Source organism: Balaenoptera borealis (genome assembly GCF_965194805.1).
Source record: "Balaenoptera borealis genome assembly, chromosome: 12".
In the NCBI taxonomy this organism is placed as follows: domain Eukaryota; kingdom Metazoa; phylum Chordata; class Mammalia; order Artiodactyla; family Balaenopteridae; genus Balaenoptera; species Balaenoptera borealis.
Window position 1 is genome coordinate 41,985,026 of NC_138869.1, and position 25,955 is coordinate 42,010,980.

At 56.9% G+C, this 25,955-nt stretch overlaps 5 protein-coding genes across 9 annotated transcripts; 4 read left to right on the forward strand and 1 right to left on the reverse strand.

The window, feature by feature from the left end:
* Nucleotides 1-281: 281 nt before the first annotated feature.
* CYB561D2 (cytochrome b561 family member D2) lies at nt 282-3,053 on the reverse strand. 2 transcript variants are annotated; one of them, XM_082346780.1, is made up of 4 exons: nt 2,917-3,053; nt 2,332-2,480; nt 1,821-1,858; nt 282-1,126 (listed from the first exon to the last, which is right to left on the reverse strand). In XM_082346780.1, exons 2-4 carry the CDS (start codon nt 2,456-2,458, stop codon nt 623-625), a joined length of 669 nt encoding a protein of 222 aa, XP_082202906.1. In that variant the 5' UTR covers nt 2,459-2,480; nt 2,917-3,053; the 3' UTR covers nt 282-622. The 2 variants fall into 2 exon arrangements, with proteins under 2 accessions (XP_082202906.1, XP_082202905.1); XM_082346779.1 differs by having other exon boundaries at nt 2,904-3,040.
* Nucleotides 3,054-3,154: 101 nt separating this feature from the next.
* NPRL2 (NPR2 like, GATOR1 complex subunit) lies at nt 3,155-6,368 on the forward strand. Its single transcript, XM_082346767.1, has 11 exons — nt 3,155-3,293; nt 3,773-3,864; nt 3,966-4,134; nt 4,289-4,397; nt 4,771-4,907; nt 4,999-5,096; nt 5,216-5,252; nt 5,371-5,464; nt 5,540-5,657; nt 5,923-6,065; nt 6,152-6,368. Exons 1-11 carry the CDS (start codon nt 3,216-3,218, stop codon nt 6,217-6,219), a joined length of 1,143 nt encoding a protein of 380 aa, XP_082202893.1. The 5' UTR covers nt 3,155-3,215; the 3' UTR covers nt 6,220-6,368.
* Nucleotides 6,369-7,557: 1,189 nt separating this feature from the next.
* ZMYND10 (zinc finger MYND-type containing 10) lies at nt 7,558-11,763 on the forward strand. Of its 2 annotated transcripts, XM_082346765.1 has the most exons (12): nt 7,558-7,785; nt 8,031-8,139; nt 9,068-9,184; nt 9,311-9,364; nt 9,482-9,619; nt 9,697-9,785; nt 9,876-9,976; nt 10,313-10,485; nt 10,732-10,857; nt 10,940-11,061; nt 11,182-11,307; nt 11,395-11,763. In XM_082346765.1, the coding sequence occupies exons 1-12, from the start codon at nt 7,694-7,696 to the stop codon at nt 11,468-11,470; spliced, it is 1,323 nt and encodes a 440-aa protein (XP_082202891.1). In that variant the 5' UTR covers nt 7,558-7,693; the 3' UTR covers nt 11,471-11,763. The 2 variants fall into 2 exon arrangements, with proteins under 2 accessions (XP_082202891.1, XP_082202892.1); XM_082346766.1 differs by lacking the exon at nt 7,558-7,785 and having other exon boundaries at nt 7,820-8,139; nt 10,364-10,485.
* Nucleotides 11,764-12,030: 267 nt separating this feature from the next.
* Nucleotides 12,031-20,835, forward strand: RASSF1 (Ras association domain family member 1). Of its 3 annotated transcripts, none has more exons than XM_082346770.1 (6): nt 12,031-12,328; nt 14,232-14,374; nt 18,384-18,488; nt 18,687-18,984; nt 19,108-19,223; nt 19,887-20,835. In XM_082346770.1, the coding sequence occupies exons 1-6, from the start codon at nt 12,079-12,081 to the stop codon at nt 20,031-20,033; spliced, it is 1,059 nt and encodes a 352-aa protein (XP_082202896.1). In that variant the 5' UTR covers nt 12,031-12,078; the 3' UTR covers nt 20,034-20,835. The 3 variants fall into 3 exon arrangements, with proteins under 3 accessions (XP_082202896.1, XP_082202897.1, XP_082202898.1); XM_082346771.1 differs by having other exon boundaries at nt 12,032-12,328; nt 14,232-14,338; XM_082346772.1 differs by lacking the exons at nt 12,031-12,328; nt 14,232-14,374 and adding an exon at nt 14,706-15,042.
* Nucleotides 20,836-21,665: 830 nt separating this feature from the next.
* Nucleotides 21,666-24,590, forward strand: TUSC2 (tumor suppressor 2, mitochondrial calcium regulator). The gene is made up of 3 exons (XM_082346781.1): nt 21,666-21,954; nt 23,063-23,183; nt 23,354-24,590. Exons 1-3 carry the CDS (start codon nt 21,809-21,811, stop codon nt 23,417-23,419), a joined length of 333 nt encoding a protein of 110 aa, XP_082202907.1. The 5' UTR covers nt 21,666-21,808; the 3' UTR covers nt 23,420-24,590.
* The last annotated feature ends 1,365 nt before the right edge of the window (nt 24,591-25,955 follow it).

The following is a 25,955-nucleotide window of genomic DNA, read 5'->3' on the forward strand; positions in this document are numbered from 1 at the left end:
CTTAGCTGCCAGATCCAGGGGGCTAGTCTGCCAAGAGAGCTTTAGCCCCTCAGTGAGCAGCCAGGGACGGGTCCCCATCTTGCCCAGCTGCCCATTTTTTCATGCTGATGGCATTAGCAAGAACTATCCCCAGCTTTGGGCTATTCCTCCCATCCAGTCTTTTCAGTCTTAATTTATTCTTTTCTTTCTTTTTGGCCGCGCCTCACGGCACGTGGGATCAAACCCACACCCCCTGCATTGGAAGTGCGGAGTCTTAACCACCAGACCACCGGGAAAGTCCCTTCAGTCTTTTTTAAAATTTTATTTTAGTTTTTTCTCTTATCTCATTTCTGGACATACCAGCACAAGTTGAGTTGCTGTGGGCAGGGGGCAGTCTTGCAACCCAACTTCATCCAGACACATGATCCATAAACTCCTCTGGGATGGCAGAGAAAGAAGGAAAGGGGAGGTACTCCAGCATGAGGAGCAAGTAATAATGTCACACAAAGGACTCCGGCTACCCCTGACCGCACCATTGCCTGAGGTGTCCCGTGACTGAGTCAGCTGAGAGAGTCCAGGAGGTCTCAGCCCCAGCTACCACACTGAGGGGCAAATCCAGGCTTCCCCTAGTTCTGGGAAGAGCTCACGGCTGGATCCTCTTGCGGTACAGGTAGGCGTTGCTCACCTGGTTCATAATGACCAAGCTGGTAACGACAGGGCATAGCACAGCCAGGTACCAGACCCCACCGGTGACTGTGGCAGTGAACCAGAGTGAGCACATGCCCAACAAGAGGCTGGCACTACCCAGAAGGTAGCCCACCAACCCAGAAGTGGCATGGTACAGCTTGAGCTTGGCCAGGGGCCATCGAGGCAGCAATTTGGGGTAGAGCAGCCCCACCCCACCTGAGCACTGCAGCCCTGCCCACAGCACAGCTAGCAGCCCTGCCCGCCCATGCCACGTGGCCAGGTGGGCTTTGCCAAGCTGTTCCTTGTGAAGGATGACAAGGCCCAGGCCCAGCAGTGCACACAGCAGGGCCAGCAGCTGCAGAACCCAGTGGCAGCGTGCTCGGCCCTTCCGTGAGAGGGAGCGCAGCAGCGAACTCTCAGGAGAGAACACCAGCAGTGCCTCGGTCATCAGGAAAGAGAACTGGGGAGACAGGGATGGGACACTAAATGAGAGTGCTGCCCAGCAGAAGGGAAGAAAGCTTTAGATATAACCTAAGCTGCCAGCTAGTATGGGCAGATTCCGCTTCATTCTCTCCCCACTAACGAGTATCTATTTGGTGGCAAAAGAGTGGAGAACTCCATCTAGGACAGAACATCTGCTCTGAGTAACCAGCAGGAGGTACCTCTCCACACTTCTTCTAGGTGCTATTCTGAAATGTCATCTCTGCTGTGCTACCCAGCAAACACAAGGTTTGAGATGTGGCAGTTATAAATGATTCACAAGCTTTGTTTTTCTGACACAGGACTGGATACAATTTCTTGGCAAGAGTTGGCCACATGGGTGCACTGTTTCAGGAAAATTAGGTGCATCACTATAAATTAAGGTGAAAAGGGACAAAGGTACACCCAAATGCATATTCTAAGCCTCCTGCCTGGAGGTGGATGAAGCCTCATTTTGTGCTTAGACAAACCCATTTGCCCTGCATCTCGAATACTCTAGTTCAAGCGTGGGATATAAACTATAGGCAGGAGTTGGAGCATACAGTTCATCCAACCCCACATCCCATTACTCCAAACAGATATTAAGTGTTCATTAACATTTAGAGGGCGCTAAGACCACCACCCATAGCTATGCTCCCTCCCATCCCTAAGAGCTGGCCAGGCCCACTACTTACAGCCAGAGACATAAGCACGGGGTGCCAGGAGAAGAGACCTGGAATGAGAAGAGGAAGCCTCGTGAAGCTGAAGCAAGAAGAACCCAGCCACGCCAATCCCCACAGGCTGAGGAGTATGAGTAGCTCATTGCCCAAGGAGGTGCTGCCAAAATGCAAGCCCCCTCTTGCTGCAACAAACTGACCCCATACCTATCATCTCTTCCTGGACCCTCCCTGGATCAGAAGCCATGCTTTGCTACTCCTCTGGCAGTCCTCCCTCCTTCCCCCTTCACTTTGCCAGAGGCAGCTAAGTGGAGCACCAAGACAAGAGAAGCCAGGTACTCTATGGGACCTGGCCAAGCTGGCAGAGCCCCAACTCTCATCTATTCCACCTCACTTATTCCTCCAGCATAGCATGTCCCTCAGCCAACGAGGCCTTTCCCAGGAGTCAGACCCAAGGCTTACTATTGCCCCTGCTCCCCAGGAAAAGTGACACTTTCCTTCCCAAAAGTCAACTATGAATTCTACTTACTGGAGCCAGGCCTGGCAAGTACAGCCACAAAGATGGTGAAGCCCAGGGCCACAATGTGGGCAGCAGCCCCAGATGCAGTGCGCAGAGCTCGGTATATGTGCGACTCGGTCTCCACAGAAAGGGCCATGGTCAACCAGGCCGGCTGTAGCCTGAAAGCATAGCAGAGTAAGCAAGGGTCTCTGGTGCCCGCTCTCCACTCCTTTCACTGGAGCAACGGTTGCGGGGCAGGAATGCCACTCTCTTCTAAAAAGTTAAGGTAGGAAGGGACAGTACTAAGGCAGACACCAGGAATAGTCGAGGACTGCTGGCCTGTCAGTGTGTACCCGCATCTGAATTGGCACTGATCACTGGCCCACCTTCCAGGTAAGATGGGTAAGGCCGTGTAATAGACTACAAATCCCAGCGTGCACCACGCCGTCGCCGGGCGGGAGCGCCTGCTGGAAGGGCGTGAAGCACTACGGGAGTTGTAGTTCCCAGTTGCGTCGAAATTACGGCCTGAGTCCCTTTGCGCACAGCCTCCCCACTTGCCGCTGGCATGCTTCCCCTACACGCTAGGGATTTGCCTGCCTCACCCGCAGCGCCGACCTGACGAGGTGGTTCCCTCCCGAGAAAGTGGGTTACTCTGGGCTCTGCCGCGCGCCCTGCCGCTCCGTCGCGGAGCCTCTTAACTTCCGGGTGCGACGCCTACCCATCCGGGACTTCCTGGGACAGTCCCCCGCAGCCGCACGGCTGAGTCGCGCTGCACAGGCGCTGTTGAGCAGATGGCCTCACGGGTGTTCAGTGCGCAGGCGTGCTTGACCAGGCAGCCCAAACCTCCGGGCTGTTTCTGACAGGTGCTCCCAGGGACAGTGGCGCCATCTACGAACCCCGGCCCCACTAGCGCCATGGGCAGTAGCTGCCGCATCGAATGCATATTCTTCAGCGAGTTCCACCCCACGCTGGGACCCAAGATCACCTATCAGGTGCCATCCGGGCTCGCGGGGCATGGGAGGCAAGGTAGAGGGACGCTCGGGGGAGTTCAGCCAGCTGCCTGGAAGCGGTGGAACCCCGTGCCCCGTGCTGCACGCAGGCACGCCACCCCTTCATTCGCGGAAAATCGTGAACAAACATTCACATAGGCAGTGACTGTGGGAAATTGGGCTGTGGGGGCCCAAGGGAGGTGCCAGGTTCTACGAGAGGTGTGAGTGGTGATCCACTAGTATCCCTGGATGCATAGGAATTTAGGTGAGGCAGGAGTGTGCCAGGTGGAGGGTACAGCGTATGCAAAAGCCAGGAGGTAGGTGAGAACATAATGTGTGTTTGGAAACACAAAAGAGTAGGCCTGGGTGGATGGGAGAGAGGAGAAACCCTGGAGAAGAGGGATTAGGTCTTGGGGGTCACCCTGTGTATTCCACCTAGTTATAAGGTCCACTAAGGGGATTCTTGTCACTCCCTTCCACAGGTCCCCGAGGACTTCATCTCCCGGGAGCTGTTTGACACTGTGCAGGTGTACATCATCACCAAGCCAGAGCTGCAGAATAAGCTCATCACTGTGTGAGGCCCTAGCTGGGGGGTTGGGAGGGTTCCCAGGAGGAGTGGACAGACTTGGGGGTGAGAGGAGACTGACTCTGTTCCCATCTGTTCCCCTCGTCCAGCACAGCCATGGAGAAGAAACTGATCGGCTGCCCCGTGTGCATCGAGCACAAGAAGTACAGCCGCAATGCCCTGCTCTTCAACCTAGGCTTCGTGTGTGATGCCCAGGCCAAGACTTGTGCCCTTGAGCCCATCGTCAAAAAGCTGGCTGGCTACCTGACCACACTGGAGGTCTGCAACACGATGTGCTTGGGTGGATGGGCAGGCAGAGTTAAGGAAGGTGTTCGCATGTCTCCAAAGCCCTCCAGACCCGGGAACCTGCCAGGGTAGGATGCCAGCCAAGGGTCCTGGGGTGTGCCCACCATGCTGTCCATGCTCCATCCAGCTAGAGAGCAGCTTCGTGTCCACGGAGGAGAGCAAACAGAAGTTGGTGCCCATCATGACCATCTTGCTGGAGGAGCTAAATGCCTCAGGCCGGTGCACTCTGCCCATCGGTATGGCCCAGCCTCTGCAAGGACAGCAGAGGGGTTGAGGAGGGATGGGAAGGTGGCAGGGGAAGGTGAGCCCAGTCAAGGACCAGACTCGTGAACAAACTGGTGGCCGGTAAATAGCCATGAGCTGGGCTGATGATGTCCAGGGTCCAGTGCGTGATGGGGCTGGAGAGGGGGAGGCCAGTAGAGCTCTCTAGCTCTGCTCCTTGGGCGTGTTCCTTCCCCTGTATGGACCTCAGTCTGTTGTTCCATAAAAGGGGAAGATGGCCCTACCCAGAGTCACCTGCCTGCCTCAAGGGTGGCTGGGAAGACTGGATGGTAATTGATGGCCTCTTGGAAGAGATGGCACTGAGGATATGGGTGGGGTCCCCTGCAGATGAGTCTAACACCATCCACTTGAAGGTGATTGAGCAGCGGCCTGACCCTCCTGTGGCCCAGGAGTATGATGTGCCTGTCTTTACCAAAGACAAGGAGGATTTCTTCAACTCACAGTGGGACCTCACCACACAACAGGTATGCTAGCCCTCCCTGGCTATCATGACCTGCGGCTGGCCATAGCCCTGGCCTCATCCCACCCCTACTGACCCTGCTCTTCCCTGCCCAGATCCTGCCCTACATTGATGGTTTCCGCCACGTCCAGAAGATCTCAGCCGAGGCAGATGTGGAGCTCAACCTGGTGCGCATCGCCATCCAGAACCTGCTGTGAGTGGGGAACAGTGACACTCAGGACAGGGTCGCCAGTCAGGAAGAGCCCAGGGGCCCTGAGTGTGGGAGCTGGGAAGGCATGGCCCTCAGAAGCTGAGCACAGCTATCTCCCCCAGGTACTACGGCGTTGTGACACTGGTGTCCATCCTCCAGGTAGGTGTGTCTGGGGTCTGATTAAATGGAGAATGGATCATGTGGCTGAGCCCAACTGGGGCTGTGTCAGACTTCCAAGCCCCTCACTCAGGCCCCTGTGCCTCCTGCTACCCTCCAGTACTCCAATGTGTACTGCCCGACGCCCAAGGTCCAGGACCTGGTAGATGACAAGTCCCTGCAGGAGGCGTGTCTATCCTACGTGACCAAGCAAGGTATTGGCAGGCTCTGGGGGAGGCCATCTCAGGGAGGGAAGGGCCACCTGGAGAGCTGACTCCTGATGCCTACAGGGCACAAGAGGGCCAGTCTCCGGGATGTGTTCCAGCTGTACTGCAGCCTGAGCCCTGGCACTACTGTGAGAGATCTCATTGGCCGCCACCCCCAACAGCTGCAGCACGTTGATGAACGGTCAGAGGGGGATCCCCTGGGGCATGGAAGGTTTGCCTGAGGGCAGGTACACTCTCTGTGTCTCTCTCGAGCCCTGGGTCAGAGAGAAAGCAGGAGATTGCTAGTGAGCAGAATCATGTGGCACTGCTACTCCAGGAAGGCTTCCTGGAGGTGATGGGTTTGAAGGCCAGTCTGGTCACTGAAACAAAACTGGAGGGGAGACTGGCCTGGCTAGAAGGAGGCCTGGCCAGAGCATCACCCCTTTCTTCCTCGACCCTCACCCCAGGAAGCTGATCCAGTTCGGGCTTATGAAGAACCTCATCCGGCGACTACAGAAGTATCCCGTGCGGGTGTCTCGGGAGGAGCGGAGCCACCCTGCCAGGCTTTACACAGGCTGCCACAGTTACGATGAGATCTGCTGCAAGACAGGTAGAGGCAGGCAGGACCACTGAGGTGGGGTCAGGGCAGGGTGGCCAAGCCAAGGCTTCTGACCTCACCTCCACCACACCACCCAGGCATGAGCTACCAAGAGCTGGATGAACGGCTGGAAAACGACCCCAACATCATCATCTGCTGGAAGTGAGGCTGGTGGGGGCTGGATCAGGCACATAGCTATGGCTATTCTCTCCTCCTAAGCCCTGCCTGGTGCATGAGGACTAGACCTACAAACTAGTTCATACTGTCTCAAGGTTAACCCTCATTTCTATAAATAAAGTCATCCATTTCAACCTACCTTTATTGAATACTGCATCTGAGTCAGCCACCGGAGAGAACTCGCAGTGAAAGAAATAGCCATGGTCCGACGCCCTGGAGCACCATCTGGTGGACAGAACCAACAATGGGCATGTAAAAGTGCCCGCTAATTATAAACTGAAATAAATAGCCAGAAAGAATCAATGGGGAAGCTGAGATGAAAAGTGAGTTGGGATGGGAGCTGAGGCTGCTCTGCATCAGATTCTCAAGGAAGGCCTAGCTGAACTGACTTAAATTGAACTCTGAAGGAGGAAGAGTATTCCAAGCAGAGGTAACAGGTGCAAAAGCCCTGAAGCAAAAGCCACTTTAGGATGTATGAGGAAGCCAAGGGAAGCCCATGGGGCTGGAACATATTGTAGAAGACAAGGGGGAGAGGGGGAAGAAATGAAGTCCTGAGGTAGGAGAGGGGGCAAGAGCCTGACTGTGCAGAGTTGCTGGTAAGCTGCTTTGGACATAGTATTTGAGAGCCAGAGGCAGCCAGATTCACACTTACGTGAGGAAGTAATGTCTCATGTACACCTTTAAAAGACTCCTGGTGGGAATTCCCTGGCGGTCCAATGGTTAGGACTCAGGACTCTCACTGCCGAGGGCCGGGGTTCAATCCCTGGTCGGGGAACTAATATCCTACATGCCACGTGGCACGGCCAAAAAAAAAAAAAGACTCCTGGCTACTCAGGAGGGTCAAGGGTGGAAATGGGTCCAGTAAAAAGACCACAGTAGTTACCTCATGAGAGGTGACGGCAGCCTGGCTTAGGATGGAGAGAAGTTGTGAGCCCTGCGCAGTATTTCGGGTGTAGAGCCAACAAGGTGGAGCTGCGCGCGAGGAATACTGGAGCGAGGAGGCCACGGAGAGGAGCATGCGTGTGGGCGGAGAGGGAGCAGCTACAGGGAGAGCTGGTGGGGGGCGGGCCGATTTGACGTCCATCCGAGGAGGAAGCTAGGCTGCAAAAGTCTGTAACTCAGGGAGACCCGTGAGCCGCAGCCGGTTGTGAGGGAGAAAGCTCCAGGAGTCTACGGAGGGTTGCTACCTGCAGCCTGGCAAGCAGGCAGACGCTGGCGTGACGGGACCCAGCGCGGGCCGCCAGTAGGGGCGGGACCCAGGCCGCAGTGCGCAGGCGTTGAGCTAACCGTTTCCATGGCGGCGAGGACTCACGCGCCGCAACTGCTCTACAACTGTAGGGTCCCAGACTTCGGCCCCGCGGGAGACCGTGGTCCCCAAGCGTGTCAGCATCCCCATCTCAGCGCAGGCCGCTGCTCGCGGTCAGCCGAACCCCACCTTCCCGCTTCCTGTCCCTTGCACCGACATGGGCGACCTGGAGTTGCTGCTGCCCGGGGAGGCTGACGTACTAGTGCGGGGACTGCGCAGCTTCCAGCTGCGCGAGATGGGCTCCGGAGGGTGAGGCAGCTGGATCCGGGGTCAGGTGGAGTCATGGGGTCAGAGTCCTTGAGTGGGGGAGTGTGGGCCTGACATTGGGGGAGGGGTTGCCCGGCGTGGAGGGGCCCCTCGGTGGGGAGGTAAAGCTCTCCGAGACAGGGTTATATGGTCCTAAGCCATCTTGGACCCTGGTTAGGCTTCAGTAAGACCCAGCCCCCACACCCACTCCTACTGCACACATGTGCACACACACCCTGCCTGGGCAGGTGGAACCAGCAGCATGAGAACCTCGAGAAGCTGAACATGCAGGCTATCCTTGATGCCACAGCCAGCCAGGGTGAGCCCATCCAGGAGCTGCTGGTCACCCATGGGAAGGTACGTTGTAGTCACAGGCAGGGTTCCTGTCTTCTCACCACCCCTCATCCCACCACTCTACCCCTCAGGAGCACCCTGGGTGCCTGCACTTCCCTCTGGCTGGCACCCCTGTCCTCCCCAAAGGAAAAGGAAAAGTGTGTTACACATTTGATTTTGCAGCCCTATGGGACAGGACCCTGGCATGCCAGGTGGGGTGCAGGATGTGAGTTGATTAGGGAGATAGTCCTGGATCCTAGAACAGCCTAGGCTGTAGGGGGAGGGCCCAAGTTCTAAAGGCATTCCTGAATAGACTGTCAGGCTAGAGGGGGGCAACCACTGAAGTGAGGTGCGACTTTGGCATAGAAGGAGGCAACCTTCCCAACATGAGAGAGAGGGAGTTAGAAACCAGGGATTGGCTTAACTGGAATGTGAGCCAGGAGGTGGCACCAGTAGATGACCTGAAATATCACTTGACAGAGAGATTCCTCTGCAAGGAAAAGGTGGAGCCCCCTACTGGGGTGTGAGGTAGGAATAGGGCACTGTGAAGGGCCCTGAATAAGAGTGAGGCCAAGGCACACAAAAGCCTTGGAAGGCCAGAGAACAGGGACAGGGACGAGAGAGGGCATGAGCAGGAGAGCTGGCCTAAGAGGTACACTTGAATGGGGGAGGACTGACAGGGGCTCAGGTGCAGGGGGAGCATGGCAGCCTGGGGACAAGGCAAGGGCCAGTAATAGGAAGCCTGGGGAATGCCCCCACAGAGATGTCGGGGGCAGCTGGAAATGAAGGTCTAAGGTGCAGGAGAGAGATCGGGAAGGAATTCATGGGGCATAGGAGAGTCTGGGGCCCAGGGGAGTTTGAGGCGGGCTGGGCTGGGCTGAGCCAGAGATGGGAGGGTTGCCAGGCTAAGGTAGGCCCACCTCATCCCTGTCCTTTCCCCTCTCCTTCAAAGATCCCGACGCTGGTGGAGGAGCTGATTGCAGTGGAGATGTGGAAGCAGAAGGTGTTCCCTGTGCTGTGCAGGCTGGAAGACTTCAAGCCCCAGAACACTTTTCCCATTTACATGGTGGTGAGCTGGGCCATCGGTTCATAACCCCTCCCACCCCTTCAGAGGGCCCTGGACTAGAGAGAGTAGCTGGTAGCCCCTACCCGTCTCTCAGCAGCCCAGGGCCCTGTCCTCCTCTTTATCTGACAGTTACACCATGAGGCCTCCATCATCAACCTCCTGGAGACGGCATTCTTCCACAAGGTGAGGCACCAGCCCTGCCCACTGGCTAGCCTAGGCCAGGGTCTGGCAGCAAGAGGGGTTGTGTCTGTTTGGGAAGGGCATCAGAGGCAGAATGCTTCCCCTCCACCTGCCCCTCAGGAGGTGTGTGAGTCAGCAGAGGACACCATCTTGGACCTGGTGGACTACTGCCACCGCAAACTGACTCTGTTGGTCGCCCAGAGTGGCCATGGTGGCCCCCCTGAGGAGGAGGAGTCCCAGTACGGCACCCCCATGCAGGTGGGCTGAGGTTCCCAGGGGTTGGCAAGGGCTAGACCCAGGCTCCCCTAGCTTGAACACCATGTGCCCCACCCCAGGAGCTGCAGAAGCAGGCAGAGCTGATGGAATTTGAGATCGCACTGAAGGCCCTCTCAGTGCTGCGCTACATCACAGACTGTGTGGACAGGTGGGCTGTCCTGCTAAGCATGGGGCCTGCAGTGGAGGGCTGGGAGCCTGGGCCTGTAGCCTCAGCTCACCTCTCCATCCCCGTCCCTAGCCTTTCCCTGAGCACCTTGAGCCGCATGCTCAGCACCCACAATCTGCCCTGTCTCCTGGTGGAACTGCTGGAGCACAGTCCCTGGAGCCGGCAGGAAGGCGGTAAGGTCCTCCTCCACCTGCCTACGCCCCAGTTCACTGCTTCCAGGACATCCTCCAGGATTAATGGGGCGGGCAGCTTGCACACAGGCAGAAAACTTTGCCCCCTTGCCCACAGAGAATACCAGGATGCCTCACCCAAAGTGGGCCTAGACCTGGACTCTGCAGCAGGCAGGGCCTGTGTGTCCACCACTGAGGACTCACCCTGCTCTGAAGTGAGCAGCGCCCCAGCATGGGCACGTCCTGTGCCCAGACAGTGGTCAGTCCCCTAGCCCACACAGCTGGCTCACTCACAGAGCATGCAACGCTTGCACACAGTATGCTAGTTCCTCTCCCCAGGCAAGCTGCAGCAATTTGAGAGCGGCCGTTGGCAGACAGTGTCCCCCTCAGAGCAGCAAAAGCTGAGCAAGTTGGATGGGCAGGTGTGGATCGCCCTGTACAATCTGCTGCTAAGCCCTGAGGCCCGGGCCCGCTACTGCCTCACAAGCTTTGCCAGAGGACAGCTACTCAAGGTAGGGAACTCCTCCCACACCAGTCACCACCGCCCCAGCACTGCCCCATGCCTCCCTTTATGTTTATTTTTGCCCACTCACCTCAGCCCCAGCCCTCTCTCCACACCTTGGGCCTCAGATGACACAGCAGCTAGTAGGACATGGGTCCCACTGGCACCCTCAGCTCAGCCCAGCTCAGGCCCTCTTTGTTCCTCGACCCTCTGACCGGCACCGCTTCACACTGGCCTCCTCTGGACACCCTTGCAGCTTCGGGCCTTCCTCACAGACACACTGCTCGACCAGCTGCCCAACCTGGCAGACCTGCAGGGTTTCCTGGCCCACCTGGCCCTGACCGAAGCCCAGCCCCCTAAGAAGGACCTGGTGTTGGAACAGGTAGGCACTAGGAAGTTAGTTGTTCAGGACCACTGCCCACTTAACCAGCTCCTCCCTGCCACTCTCCACTTCTCTTCCCCAGATCCCAGAAATCTGGGAGCGGCTAGAGCGAGAGAACAGAGGCAAGTGGCAGGCTATTGCCAAGCATCAGCTGCGGCATGTATTCAGCCCCTCAGAGCAGGAACTGAGGCTGCAGGCACGAAGGTGAAGCCTGCTGAACTGGCAGAAAGGGTAGAAGGGAGGCAGAAGACATGGATGTGGGCAGGGCTGCTCCCATCCACCCACCCACCAGGTCCAGCCAAGTCCGACTGACCCTTTTCCCAGGTGGGCTGAGACCTACAGACTGGACGTGCTAGAGGCGGTGGCTCCAGAGCAGCCCCGCTGTGCCTACTGCAATGCAGAGGCCTCCAAGCGCTGCTCACGGTGCCAGAATGAGTGGTATTGCTGCAGGTGAGAGTATCCTAGGACCTTGGACCCCTGAGTCCCACTTCCATACCTCTCATAGCACGGCATCCTCACCGGCCCATTTGCCTGCAGGGAGTGCCAAGTCAAGCACTGGGAGAAGCATGGAAAGGCTTGTGTCCCGGCAGCCCAGGATGACAGAGCCAAGTGAAGGCTGCAGCTGCTGAGGGCCGACCACCCATGCCATACAACCCCGTGCCCCTGAACCTCTGGATCTCAGTCCGGCCTCTGCAAGTGCCCCAGCCTCCCAGGTGGTGAAGATAGCAGGCGGGAAGAGCTGCTGACCCATCTCCCCCAGCAAAGCGCTCGCCACTTCCTGCTCCATCCGGCGGGTAGGCTTAGGGTGCAGCCTCAGCAAGCTGGGGCAGGAGGCCTGGGCCGGGGGCAAGGGCCGGATGTGGGGACCCTCTTTCTCTAGTACAGTAAAGCTAGCTTCCAGAAACACGCCTGTTTCCGCGTGGCCCTTTGAGGTCGTCGTGGTTGTTAGGGGGAGGGGAGTTGCTCGCTAGATGAAGGGAGGATAGGAAACGGAGGGCGGGGACTCCGCGAGAGCAGCCCCTCGCCGCGCCCGCCGCCCCACTCCGCCTGCGGGCCGACACAGCCCGGGCGCCCAGGTTTCCATTGCGCCGCTCTCCTCCGCTCTCCCGCCGCTCTGCCTGAATCCCAGGGGCGGCACCGCATCGGGGCCCGCCCCGCGGCCCCGCCCGCCCCGCGCTCGCTTGAGCCCAGAGCCGGTGGGACTCCCGGCCCGACAGGGCCATGTCCGCTGAGCCTGAGCTCATTGAGCTGCGGGACCTGGCACCCGCGCGGTGCGCCGCCCCGGGCCGCACCCGGCTCGAGCGTGCCAACGCGCTGCGCATCGCGCCGGGCACAGCGCGCAACGCCGCAAGGCAGCTGGTCCCAGGCCGCGGCCACCGCTTCCAGCCCGCGGGGCCCACTACGCACACATGGTGCGACCTCTGTGGCGACTTCATCTGGGGCGTCGTGCGCAAGGGCCTGCAGTGCGCACGTGAGTAGCGGCCCTGTGCGCTGGCGGGAGACAAGCGGGTGGCCAAGGGGCAGCACCGTCGCTGAGGGCCAAGTTGGGACGGAGGGGGTCGGCGGGTTCGGTTCCCACGGACCAGGTCCGTTACCTTTACCCCATAGCATAAGAGAGTGCGGGCCGATGGTTTATAACCTTGCCAACCTCCACCTGTGTCTGGGACATAGGCAGAGGCTGTTGCCTGTGAATAACAAGGTGCTGCTTTCAAGTTTAAAGGGTGCCTTGGTCCTTCTTGAGAAAGGCGTTGTGCCTCCCAGTCTCTGAGTTCATATTCCCACACCCGCCCCTTCCCAAAGATTCACTCGCCAAGTCCCGCTGCAGAATCCTTGCCGTGAAGGGAATTTACTCACCTATGGGAGAAGGCCTGGAAAAAGTCAGAACCTCGGGTGGGCCCCCTGCAAGCAGGAGTTTTGAGTATTTAGCAAATACCTATTGCAAGTTCAGTCAACCAGGTGCTAAAACATGAAACACAGCCACACACTAGCTGGTGCTTCTGCCCTCCCAGGAATCACCAGCAAGCAGAGGTTGCTCTCCCACTGGCTATATACCAGCTAGAATCACTTGGACTGCTTTTACAGCCCTCCACACCCCTATGCTTGGACCCTACCACAGACCTGCTGACTCAATCACTGGGAGTATACCAACAATTTTTAAAAACAGATCCTTCTAATGTGCAGCCTGGGTTGAGAATCACTGCTCTGGCCCATTTAGGAACTTAGGGAAGGTGTCCCAAGCCTGTGTGTGCCTGGAGACCCTCTCATCTAGTACAGGAGTTTGTCCTTTATTCAGCTGGAAGGAGCACGGGAGTTGTGACAGAATACAAAGCATGAACAAGGGCTCGGATACAGCATTGTTCCCAAGGAGAACTAAAGTGGCGATGGAAATGAAAAACAGGACAATTTGGGTGTGTGTCAGAGGCAGAAACAAGGGCGGAATCAAGGATGAGTTGGGGTGGTTTTGTTTTGTTTTGCCTCAACTGGGAGAATGGTAGCGACTTTTGCTGAGCTGAGGAACACTGGCAAGGGTAAGGGTGAGGAAAAGTGAAGAATTAAAAGGGGTAGGAAAGTGAGTTAAATTTTGGGCATGTTGGGTTGAAATGTTTATTAGACATCCAAGTGAAGATAGTGACACATAGGATTTGATCTCAGTGGGGAGGTCAGTGATGGAAGCCTTGGATCTGGGGTAGGTCAGCGTACACAGAGGAGGGAAGCGATCAGAACTGAGCCTCGGACACTCCACCATTAGATCTAGGTGAAACAGAACTAAAGGAGCTGAGCAGGAGCTGCAGGGAGGTGGGAGGAAAACCGGGGTAGTGGGGGCCCCCGGGAGCAAGCATCAGACGATGCTGATGAGGTGAAGACGGAGACGGGACAGCCGGATTCGGCGATGCGCAGGAGTTTCCTGGAGGGAGGGGCAAGCCTGACCGGAATGGGTAGAGGGTGAAGGCGAGGAATTAAGAGTGTTTGTAGACCAGTGTTGGTAAGTTTTTGGTGTGAGGGGAATAGAAACAAATGACAACTAGAGAGGGGCACTGGGTTAAAAGTTTTTAATTTTTTCCCTTCAAGTAAATGGGCGGAGGGAGGGACGCTGATAATGAGGAAGGGGGAAGTTCTGCCCTAGGCGCTAGAAATGCAACTGTTGAGCAGGCCTGGATCCCTAACCGCCTGAGGCCTTCCCGCCAGTTTCCAGACGCCGGGGGACCAACACTAAGATCTGCGTAGCAGTGGGCGGTAACGGGGCCTGAGAAAAGGCCGGTCATGCAGAACACCGCGAGCAACGGCCTTCACCCCGGGGCTTCGCTTCTGCCCTCGGGACGCTTCTCCGAGCTGGTGCTGGGGTTCCTCCGCCTCACGGCCAGCCCTCTCTGCAGATTGCAAGTTCACCTGCCACTACCGTTGCCGCGCGCTCGTCTGCCTAGACTGCTGCGGACCCCGGGACCTGGGCTGGGAACCGGCGCTGGAGCGGGACACGAATGTGGTGAGCGCGGGACCGGGGAGCTTACAGGCAAGACAGGTATGCGCAGACGAGCGGGCCACATTGCAGGCGTTCCCTAGGGCCGCCTGGCGCTACGCGCAATGAACGTTCTGATAGCCGACTTCCCGGCGGCAGAGAGTAGCTAATTCTGCGCGCGGGCTCGAAGGGGTGCCGGTGGTGCTGACTCGGCCCTTACCGCCCGGAGCCCCCGCGGCTCCGAGCAAGCACAATTTCCGCACCTTCCCGCAGCCGCATCCGGTCTTGAGGCCACGCTGGTGCACATGCGCACACGTTCCGGCTAGTTCCCTGTGGGAGGTGGGGCCTGCGAGGCGGAGCTGAGCTGAGCTGCCTGAGCGATGAGATCATTCCTGGAGGCGAGGCGCGTGTGGCCCCGCCCTTCGACATTCGTCCTCCAATGAGATGAGCGCTAGATCCCCGCTGTCTACGTTTCAGTGTTAACGGTTGCGGCGCGGACACTGGTTCCGGCGCACGCGCACACGCTCCTGGGGCGGTAGTGGGAGGCTACGGGCGCACGGGAACGGGCGGGCGCGGCGATGGGCGAGGCGGACGCGGGGACTCCCTCTTTCGAGATGACCTGGAGTAGCACGACAAGCAGTGGCTACTGCAGCCAGGAGGACTCGGACTCAGAGCTCGAGCAGTACTTCACAGCGCGCACCTCGCTAGCGCGCAGGCCGCGCCGGGATCAGGTGGGGGCCGGGGGTTGCGGGAAGCGGGCTGGGGGCGGTCGCTGGGACCCCGCTCCTCCCCGGTAAGTTGCCTGGTCGAGAGTTTGTGGGCAGCCCCGCCCTGCCGTGAGCGTGGGCCAGCCCTCGGAACCATGTGTTGGGCTTTCAGCGCGTCGGTACTGAGTGCTGAGGCCTTGCTGTTTCTGTCACAGACCGGTTGAACCAGAGGAAGCAGCTAAGTGGCATGGGGTAGACCAGGGACAGGTATTATCCACCGATTACTAAGGCTGACTGCGCAGTCTAGACTAACACCTCTATTTCCGCGTGCGGGCGCTCCCACCCCCTCTCTGGGGGACCAGGAGGAAGTGGAGGGGGAGGAGTCCTCGCCGGGAATTGAGAAGTGTGTTTAGGAGAGAGGCAAGGGAAGATCCAGGCCCCTCCATTTGCACTCCTGGATGGAGCTAGCTTGGTCCCCATCTCTTGCCGGTCCTGGCCTGTCACCAGCTACTGGACTGTGGAAGATTCTGAGCCTCCCCTCCTCTGCAGTGGACCAGGAGTGCTCGCTTGGGCAGCATATATAGTAAAGTTAGAGCGGACCTGGAGAAAGGGGATCTGGGAATGGATGGGAAGGAAGCCTTGTTCTGGACTGTAAGCATCCAGGAGCACTTTATCCACAAGAGGTGGGGAAGGCTAGATTGTAAAATGCCCTGAGAGGGGTCAAGAGAGATAGGGGTTACTAATCCAGGACTATAAGTTGCAGTGCTGGAGCAGCTGTGCCTCTCGGAGTCTCCCAGTTGTCCCCATTATCAGAGACCTCTGTGATGTGTGCCATGAGTGTGACCACCAGGCTCAGATAACTGTTCCAGAGATGGTACACCTCAGAAGAGCACCCTGGCCAGGGCATCAGGGAAGAGAGATGGGGACCATGAAGTAAAGTTCAGTATACCTGGCAGCAGTGGGGCAGAATTCCTTACATGAGCCAAGAAAAGGGAGTTGTGGATAACGCTTTAGGGGAAAATTCTATACCTGGAAAGCTGAGCCCAGAGTTTGGGTGCAATGTTTGAGTGTGGATCCCTGGGACTGTCCGTGTGTCACTCAGGCCTGAGCCATCTTCCATTGTGGAAAGGTGAGAAAACCACAAGACACTAACCAATTGAGAAGGAGGCTGGGGAGTCCCAAGTTGTATGTAAAATAAAACCATCAGTCACTATGGACAGTGGCAGAGTAGAGGGTGGGTGGCTATAGTGTCGCAGAAGGGAAATTCATGGTATCCCTCTGGGACAGCTGTTGGAATCCTCCTCCAGCAGTCAGCTTCGGAAAATGGAAAAAGATACTCTTCCTGCTCTAGAATCCTGGGAGGACAGTGCAGTACCTCCAGTCCAAGTCCCTTGTTTTATGAATAAAGATACTGAGGGAGGTTCACCTGGAGAAGGGAAGGGGCTGGAACTGAGGTCACTGCATCCCAGCTCAGGGCTCCTAGATAACCCAGGAAGGGAAGAGGAAGGACCCAGGCTAGAGCTCAGAGCCATCACAAGGAAGGGGAATGAGTTAGTGCCATCTCTTTGATCACCCTGTTCTGTAAGTAGAATTCTCTTCCTTTTTGCCTTGGTACTAGTCTGTTCAGCTTTCCTCCTGCCCCTAGCACCCCTTCCATCCTGACACTCCTTCCCACTGGGGCACTTCTTCCTGTCTCAAGCCCTCTCCTTGGGCCTGAACAAACACATCCACCCTTTATTCCCAACCTCCAGCCCTCATTTTACCTCCCAGATCCCTCGTTTTCCAGGGTCCAGACCATTTGTTCTTACTAGTCCTACAGGGTTTCCCACTGTCTCCAACAAGGTTTCTGCTAGAGTTTTTTTGTTTTGTTTTGTTTTCAATATTTATTTGTTTATTTATTTGGTTGCTCCGGGTCTTAGTTGTGGCACGCAGGATCTTCGTTGCAGCATGCGGGATCTTTTAGTTGCGGCATGCAGGATCTAGTTCCCTGACCAGGGATGGAACTCGGGCCCCCTGCATTGGGAGCGTGAGGCCTTAACCGCTGGACCACCAGGGAAGTCCCTAGAGTTTTCACTTCTCAATGCTCTTTTCCATCTAGGAGACTTTTGGAAACTTGGGGAAGCAAATAGGCTTCAGTTCCCACCCCTCCCCCAGCCTCAGTCCTCAGTGCCATGTACTTGCTGGCCACTGAACAGCAGCAGGTTCTAGGTAAAGAGCATACTGCTAAAAGGCTGTGGACTCTACCCTACCCTACCCCCTCATCTGTCCTTCCTATTGTCCCCATGAGATGGTTTAAGCTTAGGGTGCTCCAAGGCAGTAGTCAGGAAGAAGCCTGGCTGTCCTGGGCTCAGAGCTGAGCACAAGGTTAAGCTTATTCTGCAGGAGACCTTCTGATGGGAACTCCCCTGGGACAAGGCATTGGTCAGGGATGATCTCAGCTGTGTCTGTGACACTCTCATTCCTACTAGGGCCTATCTGACGTCAACAGGAGGTAAGGCTGATGCAATGGGACTAAGGGAGTTTGGCAGAAGCCCTGGCCCATACTCCACCCTTCAGACAAGAATCCAGTCCCTGGAGGAACAGAGGAAGGGCTGAGTGGTAGAGCTAACATCTTTGGGCTAAACCTCTAGACAGAAGAGAGGAGGTACATAAGCCTCCCTGTTTGGCAGTTGTGGGACAGGCTTTACCAGGAGGCTGCCCATGCCAACTTCTGGCAGATTGGAGCCTGGCCTGAAGTTGCCTTTTGTGCAGATTGGGTCAAGATCAAATGGCATGTCATAGTGGTTTCCTCACTATGTCTGAGACATGCAGGGCTGGCCCAAGTTCCCCACCAAGGAGTGTTAAGGTTGTAGACGTTGCCCTTCTCCTCCTGCCCACTGGTGGCTGGGCTCCTGGTGTGTACCATTCCCCATACCTCTCACCCTGCAGTGGGCCACGGCCAGGGCAGAGTGGCAAAGTGGACTGCCTTCTCCAGGGTACACCCTGACCGCATCCAACTAGGGTGCTGGGATCAAGCTGTTCCTTTTCAGAGTCCCCGATCTTTTCCTGGCTTCTAGCCTCGTGCTTTCAGTTGCTTTGGTTTTAAGGTATCCTTAGGGCCTCACCCAGTGCTGAGGAGGCTCCAGGCAGGCGGCAGAGAGAAGCCAAATGATTCTGCCTTGGCTGTCTCCACCCATAGCATGCAGAACCAGGGGCAGTGATGGGTTCTTCTCATCAGGCCTCAAACTTTGTTGTCAGTTTCCAAAGGCTGCCCACAGGCCATTTTTCAGAGTGGTCCACCCAGGGCTTACCTCCTTGCCCGTGACATGCATTGCAGAGGAATGGGTTTCATAAGGATCCTGTGTCCATGCTTGCCCATCTTTCAGGATGAGCCCGTGGAGTGGGAGACACCTGACCTTTCTCAGGCTGAGATTGAGCAGAAGATCAAGGAGTACAATGGCCAGATCAACAGCAACTTGTTCATGAGCCTGGTGAGTTGACTGCCTGTTTTGGAGAGAGACAGGAACCCAACTGTGTGCCTGATGCCCAAAGGGTCACAGCTGAGGTATTCTTGGGTAGACCCAAGCAGTGATTTATTCACACCCAGCCTAGCCCTAAGTGGACTGGTAGTGCCCAAATCTGTTCCATCTTATCTGGCATCTAGTCATGGTTTGGTTTCTCCTCTTTAGAACAAGGATGGCTCCTACACAGGCTTCATCAAGGTTCAACTGAAGCTGGTGCGCCCTGTCTCAGTTCCTGCCAGCAAGAAGCCACCCTCCTTGCAGGATGCCCGGCGGGGCCCAGGGCGGGGTACAGCTGTGAAACGCCGCACCTCCTTCTACCTGCCCAAGGATGCTGTCAAGCACTTGCATGTGTTGTCACGCACACGGGCACGCGAGGTCATCGAGGCCCTGCTGCGCAAGTTCTTGGTGGTGGATGACCCCCGCAAGTTTGCACTTTTTGAGCGGGCTGAGCGCCATGGCCAAGGTGGGCTTTCCACCCCACCCCACCATGTGTGAGGGTGTATATGCATGTGCCTGTGCATGCAGGAGCTGAGGGGGCTGGGCCTGGCTCTAATCATACACTCCCTTCCCCCTGCCTGGCCCTCAGTGTACCTCCGGAAGCTGTCAGATGATGAGCAGCCCCTACGGCTACGGCTCCTTGCAGGGCCCAGTGAGAAGGCCCTAAGCTTTGTCCTGAAGGAGAATGACTCTGGGGAGGTGAACGTGAGTAACAGCCCTCCTTAGTTTCTTGGTTGTGACTGGGCAGGACTGGTGGGTTGCAGGCTTGAAGGAGGAATAGGGCTGCAGACAAGCCCTGCAAAGCCTCTCCAGGAGTACATGAGCCTTGTAGCTAAAGTGAAGGCTTCCAGGAAACTCATGCCAAGGTCTAGGGCTTGTCCCAAGAAGCCAGGAAGAATTGTCTTGGTGCACTGCTCTTTCCTATTGTGGAAAGTCCTCAGGAGATGCAGGAGTCCATCTGATGGCATTCTGATCTCAGGCCAGGTCAAAGCCACACAGATGGGCACAGGACAACATGCAGGCACCCCCTTCAGGCATTAGAACCTTTTACCTGGAAGCTTTACAGCTCCAAGGTAGTGCATCTGTAGAGTGAGATCAAACTCAGAGAGAGTGGGCATGACCTGTTCACAGGTAACTAGGGAATGTTTGGTTTGGTTGCCTGTACACGAGGTGACTGCCCTACTTTGTGGGGCCCATCTTCTATATGGATTGTTGTTGGGAATCCTAACACAGACCATTCAGGCAAGAACCTGACATTAGAAAGCCCCATCCTAGTTGTGTGATCGTGATGCACTGGTCTTCTTTGGGGAGAGCCTGCTGGTTTGGCAGTGGCCTGCTGTAGCCTGTGTCTCCCTTCTCCCCCTACAGTGGGATGCTTTCAGCATGCCTGAGCTACACAACTTCCTACGCATCCTGCAGCGGGAGGAAGAGGAACACCTCCGCCAGATCCTGCAGAAGTACTCGTATTGCCGCCAGAAGATCCAGGAAGCCCTGCATGCCTGCCCCCTGGGGTGACCTCTCGTACCCCTGGGTGGAAGGAGGAGAGTAGGCAGCGCCAAGGGCGTGCCGTGTGAGTGTGCAAAGGGCCACGTGGCCCGAGGAATGAGTGTGCATGGAGGCCCTCTCTTGCTGGGGGAATGAGCCCAGAGAACAGCGAAGGAGCTGGCCCCCTGTGTCCACCAGTGGGTGTAGCACAGCATGGCTCTGCATCCTTCTGCCCTTTGTGTACTGGGTCATGGTGGGCCAGGGTTGCCCTGGGAAGCTGCTCCAGGCTTGCAGCAGGGGTAGAGGAGACAGAAGTCTCCTTAATTTGTGTCTCAGATATGAGAATCTTGGAGACCCTACAAACAGAATAGGGTCATGTTTGCAGGGACGAGGGCCCTCACCTATGGTGAAAGGTTGTGTGTTTCGGGTCTTGGATGGGGTCTCAGGACAGCCCTATCAGAACCAAGGATGGGTGTTCAAGATAAGACAGGCATCAAGAAAGAGTCTAGGGTTCCCTCTACAGCACCCTCTGACTCCTCACACACCCTGGGGTCAGGGAGTGCTGGCTCATTGTGCAACAACAGTGCCTCTGCCTCCTCCAAGGAGGATGTCCCTGTGCCAGGGTCTGTGTGAGTGTGGGCACTGGCCCAGCTCTGCGCCTTGTTTGCCAGTCAAAGCCAGGGTCTTTCCCTTGGGTATTTTTGATGATGTGTGCGAATGTATGTAATATTTTTTGGCCTCAGTTGAATGCCTCCTGTGGGGGAAGGGGTGGGGGTGACAGTCATCAGGGCCTGGGGTCTGAGAGAATTGGCTAAATAAAGATTTAAGAATCCTCCTGCTTTTGGATTCTTTATTATGGGCCCTCATCTGCAGTTGCCCCTTGTGCCAGTGGCTGCCAAGGTTGATGGACAGGCTCACAGAGCACCTTTTCAAGTGGGACCATGGGACAAATTTGTGAAGGATGTGGTGTATGGATATGTACTGAGTCATCACGCAAACCCCGGGGCTCAGGTCGTGGTGGGGGAAAGAACATCGGCTGCAGCCAGAGCTTAGGGAAACCACACACTCCAAGCTGTGGAAGGCGCTTCACCAAATATTGAGATAACTACTGTGGATCAGACACTGCTCATGGCACCGAAGGTACAGATATGTTAACTCTTGCCTTCATGAAGCATGGCTTCTGGTGGATCTGGAAAAAATTCTGAATTTGAAGTTCTTCAGCCCTGAATGTAGATATACAACTACATTAAGCCAATTCCTTAATTTTCCTTAGGTTCGGTTTCTTTGCCACGTGCCACAGTGGGGATCGTAAAAACGGTGTGGGCATAGAATGAGGGCAGATGGGCACTGCCCAAACTGGCCTAGGGTCAGGCCCTAAACTGCTGCTTTGGTTGGGCAGACCCGCTGAGCCTGACCACTGGGGGTCGGGGACTTCGGAGCCGCAGTACAAGCTGAAGAAACCAGGTGGACGACGCAGCCACCGCTTTCCAGGCTGTGAGCTGCCCCAGCTGGAGAGAGCGTGGCCTGCTGGGACCTGACGTCTCTCGCAGTGCATGCTGGGATACCTAGCATCTGAGGGCAGCTATTAGTCCAGCCCCGCGGACCGACGAGAGAAGCAGCCAATCAGAGGTAGCAGCATACGCAGTGTTCGGAAGCGGAAGTGAGGTTTCCGTGGAGACAGCGGAGCCTGCGGAAGGCGGCGCCGGCGGCACCTGCGAGCGGAGGCCTAGGCGGGGCATGGTGGCGCCGACGGCCCTGTGAGAGCAAAGCTGTCGCGGGGCCCGCCATGCGCCGGCGGCCCTGACATGGGCGCCAGCGGCTCCAAAGCTCGGGGCCTGTGGCCCTTCGCCTCGGCGGCGGGGGGCGGCGGCCCGGAGGCGGCTGTCGCTGAGCAAGCTTTGGTGCGACCGCGAGGCCGAGTCGTGCCCCCCTTCGTATTCACGCGCCGCGGGTAAGGGCGTGGGGTTCCGCCCCCGGGAGGAAAGACGGGCGGCTGGGTGCCCCGCGTCATGGAGCGCTCCCCCCCGCTGTATCCCCTACACCCGAGTCAGGACAGCTCCCATATTTCAGGCTCCCAGAGGAACAAGGGGTGGGGAAAGCCGAGCAGTCGGTTCCTGGCGGCCTGGCTGCTCTGGAGGTCTCCCGAGGAGAAGGGTGGACCTGAGGCTTGTCCCCGGGCAGGCCCTCCTCACGGTGAAGCTAAGACAGGACCTCCCTGAGACTTCAGAACCTGTTCCTTTCATCCCATCCATCCCAGCCTACAAGCTGAAGGCTCCTATCCTCCCTCACCCCCAGTTCTCCCTCGAGGAGAATGACCTTCTGTTTTGTCTGTTTCCGTTCCCCACACTGGTGGGGTTGGACGTCTCTGGGTAGTGGCCGGGAAAGCAGCACTGGTCCCCAGCGTTGGGGATGGGGCCTGGGGAAAAAGACCCTCACCCAGGTATATTTCCCAGATCTGGAGCACTGACCTCCCCCCTCCCCCAAGCGGCCCAGACAGGAGCACTAGATTGACCTGGCTGTGATGGGCCCTGGGGAGTGACACTCAGGTGATGCTGCAGATCTGGCTGTAGATACTAGGGAGACCCCAACAGTGGCAGTTTGGCTGCATCAGCCACCTGGATGGGGGAGGATGCAGGCTTTTTCCCTTTCGGCTCCCTCCTAGCTCAGGCATCTGCTCTCAGGCTTTGGCCCTGGGCCAGCAGTGTCTTCTGGAGTGAGACCAACATGCCCAGGCCACCATCTTGCCCACTCTAGAAGCCCTGGGTGAAGGCAAGGGCCTGATGGAACGGCTACTCTTGCTGAACAAACCAGTGATTTTTTGGTGTGACCTCTCTTTTCATAGTCTGACAGAGTAGCACTGGCCACCACCCCACTCCCCACTTCCTTCTAGTAGACCCCAGATCCTAAGCAAGGGATTTTCCAGGCATACTAACCTCCCTTCCTCCCACCAAGGTTGTTCCTCCCCATTTGGGGGAGGGCATACTTCGCTGTGGTCTATGGCATTTGCCATGACTGCGTTGGGGCTCCAGCCCAGCCTGTTCCCCTCTTCCTCTGCACAGCTCCATGTTCTATGACGAGGATGGGGATCTGGCTCACGAGTTCTATGAGGAGACAATCGTCACCAAGAACGGGCAGAAGCGGGCCAAGCTGAGGCGGGTACATAAGAACCTGATTCCTCAGGTGAGGGGCTGGGCAGTGGTCATAGAGCCTATGTTGATTGTGTGGAGGTAGACCCAGATGGGGTCTGCTCTTATGGTGGGGGCTCTTGGGGGAGGAGCTGGGAGGAACAGGAAGGCTTCCTGGAGTAGGGGCCCTGAGCTGGCCCTCACTAGCCTCTGTTTCCACGGCAGGGCATCGTGAAGCTGGATCCCCCCCGCATCCACGTGGATTTCCCTGTGATCCTCTATGAGGTGTGAGCCTGGGGGGTGGCAGGCATAAACACACCCTGCCCCAGCAAGAAACCCCCAGGCTCAAGGTGTGGCTTCCATTGAGGAACCTAGGCTGGGGCCACAACCGTGAATAAACTCCACTGGCCCGGAACCTTCAACTGTGAGCAGGGCAGTCCTACAATGCTGGTTGGGTGTTGGTTTGTATGTGGACAAGAGGTGGCTGGTGGCTGGCAAGGGCTGATGGCGGAGTTACCAGTCCACCTTTCCCAGCAATCCCTACAAGGAGCATGGCAGGGCATATGCTGGTCAGGAATGCCTGGTTCCTGTGCCCTTGCCTGGCCTGCATTCTTCCAAGCTTGCCTAGGTCCCAGCCCTGCTGGAGGCTACAGCACTTTACAAGTAAGGTCTGCCTTTTTCCAGCCCCAGGGCTGTGGGAGCTGTACACAAGTGGGAACTTCCTTTCCCTCACTTCCCTTACCCTCTCGTTGGAGCATTTCAGCCGTTTGCTACCTCGATTCCTCCTGTGTTGGACAGAAGCTGGGGGCAGAACAAGCCTGATTCTTCCTGCCTACCTGCCCATCTGTTCCCACCCCCAGATGGATGGACAGTTTGCTGGCTGTTAATAGGTGTGGGAGGTTTCTCCTTCTACCCCGGCTAGGCTGATCCCTCCCCACTGCAACTAGTTGTTGACCCCCACCCCAATTGAGAGGGCATAGGATGGGGATCAGGAAGGGCTCTGGATGCCTGTGCCTATGGGGTGTTGCCACATCCCACCTACCGTGTCTAATCCCCCTTGCCCTTACACATCCACCACCGTGTGATAAGGGACAGCACCCTAGGGCTGGTGCCAGTAGCTCTGAGGAGCCCACCACCCCTTCCCCTACAGTATACCCATCCCTTCAGGATCAGTAAGAGAAAAGTACTGGAGCCCTGGGTAGGGACAGAAAGGAGAGAACAATCATAAAGGAATACTTAAAATGTGAAAACTTGTAAATAGTCTAGTCCATGATGTTGTTGGAGCAGAGTCTGATTCCTACATAAAAATGACTTTTTTTTTTTTTTTTTTTTTTAATTCCTTACTGTGCAAACTCTGTGCTTTAAGCGTGTGAGAAATGGCTTGGGGAGGGTAGCCCTCAATCTAGGAAGGCTGTTGTGTTATTTGTTCAATAAAATTATTTGTAGAACCTGCATACAAGAATGACATCTCTGAGGCTTGATACCCAGTATCTAGACCACCACCTGGGCATAGTAGGTGGGCCTGGGTGGGGGACTCTTGTTGCTCACATCTCCAGCGAGGCCCAGAGTGAGCCTGAGCCTAGCCTGCGGCCATTCCAGCCACAACCAGCAGGTGGCAGTGTATTCACACAGACCTCATTGCAGACCCCCTCAGGATGGAGAGCCATTTGTACTTGTGTATTGTGTTCAATAAGCGGGGACCCCTGGAATTGGAAGGCCCTGGGGTACCTCACTAGGGATTGGCCCCACCTGCCTGACCTGAGGTGAGAGTGTGACCTCACATAGGTCTGGAACAGTTGTCTTGCCCCCAGCTGTGCCAGCTGACCCCACATGAGGTCACAGCCTGAGCCCCATGGACCTCCAAGGCCCAGCCTTAGGTGGAGAGCAGCCAAGTGGGTACCACTGCCCTTGACCTACTGCGAGGCTCTGCAGCCCAAACCTACTTGCACTACCAGGAGAGTAGGCTTGGGGCTTCTGTTCCAGCAGGTAAAGCTCAGCTACCCAATACTTCCTTTCTGCCCTGTCTTCTCACCTGCAGCCTGCTCCCTGTGGACATTTGGCCTACACTTTTCAGGTCCTGCTATGAGGCTGGTTCTCTACTGGGCCTAGCCCTTGGCCATTAGCCCATCTCCCAGTAAGGGAGGAGGGAGTTCCGGGACACAGGCTGCTGGGTCTGGGAAGTTGGCCTACCTGTCTTTTGGAGGTTTAAACTTGTCAAGTGTGGAGCAGGATCACCCTCTGCAGCCTGGACTTGCAGTTCTTCTTTGGGCACCTTCCCGTTTTCCCAATAAGATGCCAGGCATAAGGCCCTATTGTCCTCCACTGTCCCTCCCACTGACTGCCCCAGGGCCACGGTTCTGCCATGCCGGGTGGCATCCCATCACCACTGTCCCAGTGTGGGGGAACTCCCTGTGCTGGGCCTGCCCTAGCTGACCCCAAAGCTGGAAACAATGGGGGTCATGGCTGTGCTTCCCCACTCCCTCCTACTGGGCTGTGCTCACTTCCTTCCTTCCTGAGGAAGTGTCCCTGCCCTGGGACAGTCTGGTCTGGCCTTTGTTTCCCCAGGGGCCCCGAGCGTTGGAGCTTTTAAGGCCTGTGTCCCTTGTGGAGCCAGCACAGTGGTCCAGGGACACCACCCTCCCATGCCATGTCCTGGACTCCTTGGTCATCAGGGTAGATTCTAGGATATGTGCCCATCTCCCCCAGTCCCCCAGTCTTACACAGCCTTCTGTTAGGAGAGAGGGCCTGGGCATGAAGGAGGTGGGCTGGTAGGATCGGGGGGCGGGAAGGCTCAGGGTGATTTGAGGGTGTGCATATTTGTGCCTCT